The sequence below is a fragment of the Lepisosteus platostomus genome, chromosome 6 (assembly GCF_059453375.1).
Source record: "Lepisosteus platostomus isolate fLepPlt1 chromosome 6, fLepPlt1.hap1, whole genome shotgun sequence".
NCBI classification, from domain to species: Eukaryota; Metazoa; Chordata; class Actinopteri; order Semionotiformes; family Lepisosteidae; genus Lepisosteus; species Lepisosteus platostomus.
In genome coordinates, this window is record NC_142616.1 from 45,135,370 (window position 1) to 45,147,122 (window position 11,753).

The 11,753-nt window shown below is 39.5% G+C and overlaps 1 protein-coding gene across 2 annotated transcripts in view; it reads left to right on the plus strand.

The window, feature by feature from the left end:
- Positions 1–6,887, plus strand: part of opn4a (opsin 4a (melanopsin)) — a 61,112-nt gene extending 54,225 nt beyond the window's left edge. For both annotated transcript variants that reach the window (XM_088636090.1, XM_088636091.1), the window contains exon 11: positions 190–6,887. In XM_088636090.1, coding sequence (XP_088492216.1) covers positions 190–441 — 252 coding nt within the window. In that variant the 3' untranslated portion in view covers positions 442–6,887. The remainder of the gene's footprint in view (positions 1–189) is intronic.
- Positions 6,888–11,753: the final 4,866 nt, after the last annotated feature.

Here is an 11,753-nt window from a genome sequence, read left to right on the forward strand (position 1 = left end):
GGCCACATAAGCCCACAGAATATCTAAATATGAACACTGTTCTTCACTGGAGCAGTTTATGCTCCAGTATTTTAAGTACAATGCTTGGTGTATTTCAAAAGGCTGGATGTACAATTCACTGTGTTTTGTGAACCCCTAACTATTGTCTTTTTCATGGCCACTCCTTTTTCCTGCTCTTGTCCTATAAAGGCAGGTGAGGTCTCAGATGGTGCCGGACTAAAGGGAATTTCTGGGCGGATACCTAGCATCGTCATCACTTCGGAGACCAGCCCCAACTTCCCGCCTGCCCTCAGAGCCAGCGGGCGCTCCTCTCGAGTCCGAACAGGCAATAGCAGTGTGGGGGCAGCCTCTATTACTGTGGATCCACTGGGAGGGCCACTCCAGGTGTCAGTGTACACCTCCCCCTCTCACAAAACTCCTGGGCTAAGTGACAGCAGCTGAGCACCCACTCTGCATTTCTTTTAATGGAGAATTTATTTTTTATATTTAATAACTTAAAGTGTGTCAGCAAATGTGAAATGCATGCTCTTTTTACACAGCTCTAGCTGCCTGTGTAGTGCCAGCAACAGGTTCTTGTACAATCTTTGATTTGATTGGTTCTTGTATAATCATTTATGAAGGGATCTAAATAGCCACATCCCTTTAAATTGAGAGGGGCATGCTACCATGACTGAAGACTGGCTGGTTTAGTTATTTCTGCTCTCTGTGTCTTTTGCCATGAATAGTTTGTTCAGAAGCTGATTTTGCTGAATGTCCTGTGGACCTCAGTGATAAACCATCTTGAGCATGAGGGAAGCTAAACAATTCTTCCCTTAGTCTGGATTAAAATCAGTTAAATTGAGCCCTGTTTGGATCCACAGTGGTTTAATTTAGGTGCTGTAGCCCAGAATCATAACAGCCTTTCTTGGTTGGCAGCCAAGGGAAGGGAAGCCAGGGTTGACAGCCGAGGAAGCTGGTATAGCATCCAGCTTCAGGCACAGCCACTCCCAGTTCTTTAAATGGGCCAATCTCTCAATTAGCAGGAAGGTTAGACATTGCACTTTGCATAAAGCACATGATGCTCTCTCAATTCAATTCAGTGCAGCGTAAAGGCAAGGAGAAAGCTGACAAGTGAACCGGCCATCTCAGGAGTATGTGGCAGCTGTCACTTGGCATTGACCTGGACACTGACTTTAATTTAAGGAAACATCAGGAATCTCTCCGTCTGGTACCAGCAGAGGCCTTACTTAATGTAGCACATACATCAGTACAATGCACAGAGAAAAGCTCCAGCTACATACTGTACATGCTTCTAGTCCCCCTCACTGAGATATACTGTACATTCACTGTCATCATGCTGTCACCATACTGTTAACATGCTGCCCCTCGTTGAGAACATGACATGGCCAAAGCCCTGGCTTGATAAAGTCCACCATAATGCAAGGCCCTGCCACACGAGCATGAGCAGCCTTGACATTAGAGATACTGTAACAAGCACAAAAGAGAGCAGTGCATGGCAATTTGATCTTATTAGGTCATGCAGAGCCTGAAACAGGTGCAATCACACCCAGAAGGCTATTAGTTACTGTATATTCCAGGGTGAGAAAATGGGACAACTGGATAATATAACTAATTCTTTTCTTGGGAATAGGGTATGTACCCAAATACAGCAGGGCTGTATTTTCTGTTTGTTCTGTGTGTATTGCAGCACTTAAAATGTTAAAATAATCCCAAAAACCACAGGTACGAGCCGAATACAAAATGAGGAAAGTTGAACATTAAATTGATTCAAGCTATTGAAAGTCAAAGTAGAATTTTGTTCCATCATAACTGACTTTGAATGGGACTTCAGGTGACCAGAGACCTGTCTGTAAGTATTGAGTGTCTATTGTCCATATGGGTCTCCTGACCGACGGTCACGGGTTCGAGGGTGGAATTAGCTTTTTGGCTCTCAGAGATGTAGTGCTGGCAGTGAGGGGTGTGCCTCTCTTCCAGGTGGTGCAGGGCCTGTTGCCTGTGACATGTTGAAAGATGACTGTCTGGAAGGTACAGTAGCCATGACATTATCTCAAGATGAGGAGTGAAAAAACATACACTGGCTTTTCCAGATTGGGTGGGTCTAAATAAATGAATAAATAATATATATATATCTCGATTAGACTCATGATAAGTCCCTGGCCATGGAAGTGCAGTATCTACTAATTAGTATCATATTCTGGAAAGTATTTTTTTTTATTATTTTTCAAAAAGGTTTCATTGCTTTAAGACTTTATGTAAAATGTCTAAAAAGTGACATTTAACAATGTTGTATTATATGTCACGTAAATTTTCTTCAATATTACTACCTACATGTTCAAGCAACCTCCTTACAGTTGCAGAGATGTTGCAACCCTGTATCTGAAAGAAGCTAATTCGCTAGTTTGCGAATTGTGTACTGTAAATGTGTTGTGACAGTATACTGATGTGTCGGTGATCCTCTTCTAAGTCCACTGAACACTCATTGATGAGAACAAGTGGCTGTGAAAAGTCTCTATTGAATTAATTTCTGACAGCTATGTAGTCTTGAATGTTCATGTAGACTCACATTGTGATTCAGACGAAAATGCTTCGATTGCCTTTGTAGCTCAGGTGACCTGCTGTTAGACGTTTCTTTTACCCAGCCAGTGGGTAACTTTAAAGGACTTTGTTGAGAAAGTAGAAATACATTTTCATTGTAAAGCCTTCTGTACGGTTTATTGTGTAAAGGCAAAATATTTTTAAAAATAATTGTGCTAACAGAAAAGGACTGGACATTAATTTTTTAAGGCATACATTCACATTAGCATGGCTGAATTTTATTTCCCTGAAATTACAGGTTTCTACATTGCAATTTAATATACAGTATAGCACCTAATCTAATTAGTTTTTACACTAATTTAAATTAATAAATTAATAATAAATTATAAATAAGTGTCTACAATAATTAGATAGGGTGCTATATATAAATATTTTCTGCAAGCCACACAAGATGTGAAATCCAGTGAAATCTGCTGTAGGTTTCAGCCAGTGATGTTGAAATGAGAATTTCTGAAACGAGCAGGACAATCTGTGAGCTCACCCACGACATGGCATTTCTCCCTCTCCCTTTATTCTGATCAACAGACGTCCAGGTGAGCAGGTGAGGCAGCGACATGCTGTTATGCAGTGTAGAACCGTCCCTGCCTGGTGCCATTTAAGACCTTAACTGGGCAGTAAGTGACAGAATGATAATTTCTCATTCCAGGTTCTTCCTCTGTTGTTACAGTCACCCAGCTCCAGCAACTGACAGCTCTTAGACTACACTACTGTACCTCTGTCCTGAAGGTGTGATGAGCATCACTTAGCCATGACAGCTCCTTAATTAAATCAGGAATATCTGGTGAACTAGCTACCATTTCACCTTTCCTCTCACTATAGTTAGCTTTTACAATTTTGAGCAGCTTTCCCTGCTGTTTGGGGAGATAATTCCATATGAAGTTTGAAAAGAGCTGAAAAACAATACTGTAAGTTTCAGTTAGCATTACTATGAAGAATCACTTTTGAAAATGGTAATTTTGAAACAATTGAGTATATTTGTCCCCTTCCAAAATAACTGCTTGTTCAATTGCAATCAGTTGTTGCTGAGCAGTGAACTTGTTAGAGCAATTAACAAGTCAGTCTTCATGCTGTTTTTGTTGTCTGTGTATTTAGGGGGAAGAGAGTTGAAGTCAGTCTTAAAGGAGACACAGGACATTTGTTATTGCAGTTTTAATAGGAATTTATATAATATGCTAACTGTTTCAAGCTGAGCCCAGTCTTACACTGTAACTCCTTCCCCCAATCATAACACTCTCGTATTATCTCCCCTCCTCATTTGCTCCATTTGTAAGTCCCTGCAACTCCCTCCATATTCTTTCCCTCTTTTCTTCTCACTACCCCCCACTCTGTCTTTCTCCTTCTGCCCCAGTCGCTCTCAGTGTTTCCTCTGCATCTTTGGCCAAAGGTCAAAGGTCAATGGTCACAAGGGTGAGGCACCTCTGGCATTATCAGCTGTTTGAATGACAGAGGCTGTCAGGGTGAAGCCAGGCTAAATCCTTTTGTAGAGCGAACACCATTGCTGTTAATTTTACACTTATATCTGTCAGAGGGACAGTTATTTATTTATTGGAAGAAATTTCCACTCTTGATTTATTCTTGTTAAAATAAGTTGTCTCACTGAGATGCACTGAAAGGTTATACAGGCATGCTCACTGGCATTACCAGAAAGACAGCTCCCACCCAGGGGCTCTCAAACCCAGCTCCTGGAGGGGCAACGCTTGCTCCAGCTGAGCTCTGTGTTCCTCTCTCTTCCTGTTTCTTCATTCCTCTACCTGCCTCACTTAATGGAAAGTGAGTACTTCCTGACAGTTGGCTCAAAGGGTGCAACAGAGGAAAGGTAGCTCAGAAATCTCAGTTTTAATGTTGCACAAACAATTAAAACACTTATGCAATTAAACTCGACGATCCTGCGTCAATCCTGGATTCTGAGCTTCCTGCCTTGCAGAAAACACTTGCACCTGAGGTAATGACCCTGCACCAGTTTTAAGTCCGGGAAACCTGCCTTAGTTTCTATTGTGTGTGTGAAAAGCTTCAACTTCCATTATTTATAAACAACTAGCTACAGTAGAAACAGTTAATGGGCTTTTCTTCTGTGGACTTTTTAACTGTTTTGCACTTTGCTCAGCAAGGTAACCTCGCTTCCTAATTCCCCCATCCCCCAGTGTAAACAAGATGTCATCTTACCATCATTAGCAAATCAGCTGACAGTTCTGGGGAAACACATCTTCAAGCTCCGTTCAGAGGATGTGTGTGTGAGGAAGCGTTGCTCAGACTGTGCTCTGAGTACTTATCGCTTACTGGGCCCGTGCTCTGATTAGTCTGACAGTGTCTGTCCTTGGGCTTGGAAAGAACTACTGCTCGTGATAAACCTCAACACTGAGATTGTCTGTATCGTTACCCGCAACAGAGCTCCGGGCACTCTTAGATACTGCTGGCCTAGTTTCCACTTGTTACGTTAAGCCAGCCTAAAGCAGGAATGTAAAAATAACAATGTGTTAATATAAAGTTGCCCTCAGACACTTTGTTGACAAAATGAATATTCCGTGCAGATCTGTGTGTCTGGGACACATGAGCTCTAACTGCGCTTCATTTATTTGGATGTGTGATTTAACCATAGGTCATTTTCTCATTTCATAAGAGATCAAGGAAGAAAATATGTAAATTTAATATATTACGTTTTATTTTGCACCGTTAACATCTACAGGATGAATAAGGACGTGCTGTTTTCCATTATCACTGAAGGAGATGCTGGTCTTTCGTGGGAGAGAAGAGCACTGCCTTTCCTTATAACTTGTTAAAATAGCAAGGATAAATACCAACCACTAAACAGAGCAGACTCAAACACCACAGTACTTACTATCAGGCATTAAAAGATCTGACACAGATGCTCCTGTGAGAAACTGATATTTATACCAAGGATACGGGAAGTGTGGTGAGTAAAACTAAACAATCATTCATGTGTGTTTTTGGAGTCTGGATCTTAGTGACAAAAAAAAATGAAAAATGGCTCCAGGGGATTTTGAGGGCTGGTTTTGCATTTTATTTTAATGAATAGACTGTTTAATGAAAATTAGCTCAGACTCACACGTCAACACCCTCAGCAGACCTGTGCAGATTTTAATGCACTATTCCAGTAATGCTTCCTAGCCTGTGAGAGAAGGGGAAGGGGTGACACTGATAGGCTTCTGCCCCTCTGTCAATTTCGCTGTGTGTTTCTTGCACCTCCTTCTAAGGCACAATCATATTTCCAAAGTATTTTTAAGAGAAACCAAATCAATTTAAAATGGGGGGTTAAATGCTTCAAATAACACCTCACAAATTTCTGCAGCTTAAAAAATATCAAGGAACATGTCATTATTTCGTGTATGCACAGATTCTAGTAATACTGATTAAATGTTCAAAAAAATGTATATATAGTCTATCTATATTATAGATACAGAAGTACAAAAAAGGAATATATTATAAGAGTGAAGCTAATGCACTGAACTTTGTTACTAGTATTACATTTCTAGCCAGAGAAAGTCACCTAATGCTAGTCCTGTGTTTTAGTTTTACTTTAAAACACAGTGCCACCCATTGGCTGGGTTTTATGACTGCAGGTTTTGAGGAATATATCCCAACCAGCTTTGCTACTTATATGTCCCTTATAAATCTTCCATGAACTGCAGATTTCCAATGGTTTCCTGTATAAATATCTATTGTAGCTCTGAAGTAGGCTGAAAAACAGCAATATACAGAGGAACATTTTTTGGAATCTCTTCTTAATGGGCTGATTCAGCAAGAATTACAGGAATTCTGATTGTCAATAAATGCGTCAAAGCTCTGCAGAATTCCAAGAAGCTTAAAATAAAAATATTGAAAAAATGTTTAATTGGCCTCACAGTTGGCTTCACCAATCCACCAACTAAATCAGAAACAAAAAAAGAAAAAAAAATTCTAGTATGTGGTTTCACCGTCAAAAAGTGTCCAGTTACATTCTGTTACTTTTATTCTTTCTTCTGAGTCTGAGTCACAAACATACTGGGACATTTTTTAATGTATCACAACAATGTAACCTACCTACCATTAAATGTATTATTGTTATTATTGCTGTTGTATTTATAATGTATTGTACTGTATTTAAAATCTGATAACTGACATGCTTAAAATTCTTTAAAAAATGTGTGAAAAATTAAATTTGGGGGAGCAGCTTTCCTATAAATATGTATTTTAAAATATGAAATAAGCTGTTTGTAGTAGAGTTGTGTTATTCTGGCTTGTGTATTGTTGTTCTGGATTTTATTTTTTAAATAAAACGATACAGTTAAACATAATATTACTTGCATAGTGTGAATTTGTTCAGCCCTGGACTGATTTATAGAAATGTCACTTTAAACTGATTATCTCATAGATTGGACCCTTTAGTCCAGATAGTGCCTCCCTAAGCAAAAATAATAAGAATCAATTTTTATTATAATAACCCTTGCATTTAAATGGTACTTTTCATCTGCAAGGACTACAAATTCACACGTAGAGAAAGACCCACTTCATCCCCAGCTCTCCAGCCGAATTAAGGGGAGACTATGGAGCGGCCAGGCTGTACACCTCCAGAGTGGAATTCGGATCCTGAAATGGTTTCCCTGCTCTTCTGATCAGGAACCCAGATTCGTGTGCTATACCTGACAAAGTGGGAAAAGCAGTAAGCGAAATTAGGAAAGCATGTTCACTTTCTTAAGGAGGAAATATATTTTTCTAAATGCTGTATGAAAAATGTATTTTTCTCTTTCTAAAGGAAAAAGATTGTTAATGGCTTTTGTGTATATTTTTAGTAGAGTGTTTTCAGCCTTCTCTTGTGAGGATCCACTGCCAAAGATCAAAGCTCTTCTGCACTATCTAACAAATTATTTTTTGTTGGGGGGTGTTTCCATGGCCGTAGTAAGAAGTAGTAACTTTCTGACCGTGTATGTCAAGTGGAAAGTCATTAATAGATTGGACCAATAACAATACTTCAGGAAGTTACTGTATATTATATTTATTAAAACAGACTGAACTGGTAGTTGTAGGATATCATTAAGGAATCGATTGCACCAGTAATTGTGGGAAGCTGCTGTAGTTATGAATGGATGCACCCATTGTGGAAAGCCTTAGATAAAATCCAATGTTGTGAAATGTGATTAATCCATTAATTGTAGGAGTTTCTTGTGGACTTGCTTGAAAGAGCAGACTTGTCACTCTAACTTTAATGAAGTTAAAGCAATAAGAGGCTATACAGACAATCATGATTTAATGGATTCTACTAATAGATAGGGAAGTCATTCACACAGTAGGTAGATTTCACCAATAGCTGAGAAAGCCATGAACAGATTAATCAACAGATTGCACTGGAAATAGTGAAATATAAGTCATTTCAAGATTACACCGATAGTTGTGAAATATCATTCACAATGAATAAAGACATCAAAGAATAAATTTATGTATGTTTATTGAGTATTTACATACTGTCCAATAGGTTTTGGTTTAACCTACTTGTTTAGGGCAGCCCCCTGCCATAGGATGAGGGGACTCAGACCCCCATTCAGAGAGGACTTAACCAAGGGGTAGCTGCAAAGGTGGAGATGGGGTGTTTGTGTGATATACTGAATAAAGCTAACATCAGAAATGATTATGATTCAGGCCAGCTGGGTAAAACTGGCTTGTTTATCATTATTCCTCCAAACATCAGTTAAGAACTTCTAATGAAGGGATTGCACCGATAGCTGTGGAAGTCTTTAATTAATGGATTGCACCGATAGTTGTGGAAGTCTTTAAAGGATGGATTGCACTGATAGTTGTAGAAGTTATTAAGAAATTGATTACACTGAAAGTTGTAGTCTTTAATGATTGGATTATACTGATACTTACAGAGGTGTCTAATGAATAGATTGCACTGATCGATGTGGAAATCTTTAATGAATAGACTGTATAATGGATTAAAAGTGCCATTTGTTTATCTAAGCCGGGTTCATTACAGAATCTGGCTGGCAGATCTGTATCATAGAAGACACTGCAATAGAGCACCTCTTCACTTGTTGTCTTCACTCCTTTTTGAAAAGATAATTTGCCGTCAATCCCGTTGAACAGAACATGAGAAAATCAAAGTTTTTGTGAATCTTCAGTTTTAATTATGATCTTCATGTATAGTGAAACCATTCTTCCTGTTTGCTCTGGCTGATACCTTGAATTACCCAGTGTGCTCTGCGCTCTGACCTAGGGAATCTGTATATGCCACTGTCATCCAGGACTGGGTTCTGCTGTGGTGAGCACCTTGCACAATTACAGAGTGTATACCACCTATACTTTGTACCCTGTCCCTTAATAAACCTTCAGGGATACGTTTCAAGGGTAACCTTTCTTTCCATTTACAAGTTTTAAACAGTATTAAAGTAAAACTTTTCTCCCTGTTCCGCATTTGTGAAGAGACCACCTTAGCCGAATCCCCTCGCCTTTTGATGTCTTAATCTAGCTCTTTTGCAGTGTCTCTCAATGGGGGTATAATGAAATCATTAATCTTTTGGAGGTCTCCTTGTCCTACACTGTTTCTCAAGTTGTAGGGGTAGACTCCTGAGGTATGTGTCTTAAACCAGCAACTCGACAATTTTTGTTGCCAGGTTGACTTGAAGTTGAGGTCATTTTCTGGTTAAATGAATCAGATTGACCTTCTGAGAGCAGGCTGGTATCACTGGTCGATATTTTCAAGTGTGAAACCATTCAACCCAAATATTCCTGGAAATACCTGCCCTAGCCAATATCTCATTTCAAGGTGGCATACTTATACTGTAGGTGACCTCAGCTTCCAAAAGAAAACCACCCTTTTGAACATTGCCCATTAAGAATGAAGAAACAATGCTGGAAGATTGTTCTCAATACAATTCTCTCCAGCATATGTTCAAAAGATATTTGTTAAGCTGCAAACTGCATCCCTTGCAGTTTTATGTTGGATGTGTAGGATCCCCCTTAAGTAGAATTAGGGTGTAGAACCTACAGTACATACATTAACCATTTTTTTATGATGGGTCTGTTTACACGCCGAAAGAGAATATACTGTTCATTATGAGGAATCTCTGGCTGGAGCTCAGTATCTACCCTGGTGTTATGAAATCACTATCCCACCCTAATCTGCCCAAGTGTTTTCTCTTTGTTAAAACCTTACAAGGTTGTTTCTTTATGAAATGATGGCTGAAGTTCTTCCATTCACTCAAGAGATTTCACCTCCTTTCCCAGTAGAGCAAACTGGCTCCTCAGGGAGTGACATCACCATGGACAAGTAAACTTGTTGGTTGAGCAAATGATGCTTTTCCCTTCACACCTCTAGAACTTGTCTTCCCTAACCATTGAGAAAGGCCTTTAAAGTATAATGGTATTGTGTTTAGTAAAACCTAAGTCAACAGGCCAGCACTGAGCCCTCAGTATTCATTTAGGCGCCAACAGTTGGGAAATATACAATAAAACCATTGTATACTGTAAGTTGTATAGGATTTTTGAGAGAATCGAGAGACAGGAGACTGATTTCCTGGACAGTTTTAAGAATATCTGTCTATAGACACAGCCAATGTCTGTACTATATTATTTATTTGTCTTAACAAAAATTATCATGTGGTTTATGAACCACTGAAGAGGAGAGGAGAGGATGACATAGGGGAGTATGAAATTTTTAATCTCTGCCACCCACATTAGTGCTGCCTCAGCCTGGTGTGATCATTTCGAGCCGAGCACTGCAGCTGCTTGTCTGTGTGTGATATTACCTAGATCATATCACAGGCGCTTCGGATTCCTCCCTGCCCACCGAGATAATCTCCTCATTTCACATGGAGTGTGCCCCCCCATCTCTTTCAACTCCGAATACATCCATCACAGAATAGATGTTTAGTGTACCACTATCTGTTCCTTGCTTCTTAATACACACAGCAGGCACGCTAAACTCCTATTTCAAGTTTATCGTTTGGAAATGAGATTTCAGAGACACCACCAGTAATGATTTCTTTCTCATTAATGAGATCCTGCATGGCATCAGCTGTACTCCAACAGCAGAATGATAAGACCACAATCCATGATTGATGCCTGTGTTTAAAATAGATCTTTACTAGTAAACGTTATCTGCTGATGTAATCAGGGCAATAAATACCCATTTTCTATTTTTTCATTTAAACTATATCAGTTTTCATGTTTATTAAACACTCATCCTAAGCATGTGAAAAGTTAATGTTGGTTCCTCACTCCCTCAGTGCTGCTCATATTGCTCACTGATTTTGAGTAAAATCAATAAAAATCGATTGCAATAAATCAATTGCAATAAAAATATCTGCAATATCATTAATGAAAGAAAAAGCATAAAATAAGATCATGCTAAAAATGACTCATTTTTAAAGTGTGTTATTGTAGGTGCATCTCTAGCAAAAGCAGATTTCCGCTGCATGATCTCAGAGCATTGTGACAGACTGCAGCTTCTCCTTTCCTCTCAGGTGTTCTTTCAGAAAGCATCAGTTGACCTCAGTGTTCAGTGGGGAAAGTGGAGGGTTCCATAAACAGCCTGTTTTAAGGACACCATGGATGCAATGTGTGTCCCCTTCTGAAGGCATGTTTGAGATAGTGAGAGGAGGTTTTGAGAGAAAGCCACCTGTTAATTGGAAGAACACAGCTGGACTGACTGAGTGAAATTCCACATGCGGGAGAAGAAGCTCTTGGGGGAGGCTCTGTGGGGTATTTAGTCACTAGCAGGTGGAATGCTAAGATGTTTGATGTAAACAGGCATGACAGTAGGTGAACTTTTCATTTTCTTCTGTTTCTTTCGTTTGTCTAGGTGACACTACTGCAACTCTCTATGATTTTTTAATTATGTCCCTTGTTGTTGTAAGGCATGGGGCAGGGAGCAGTTGTGATGGGGATTCAGATCCTGGTCGCCAGTTTCCCAAGCAATGGTGTTACCACATCACCAGGCTGAGCCTCCCTCCCTAACACCATCATCCTCATGACACCCTCATGTGTCCATCACAATACAATCATGCCAGACCTTCTTACTTGAAACAAAACTTTCCATTTGCTAATGAAACAGGACTCGGGAAGCCTACACTCATTCCTCGCTATTCCAGCACAAGTGGTTCCAAAATTTGTGCTTGTCAGCAAAAACTCTTAAAAGCAACACTAAATTCTCATGAAAATACATG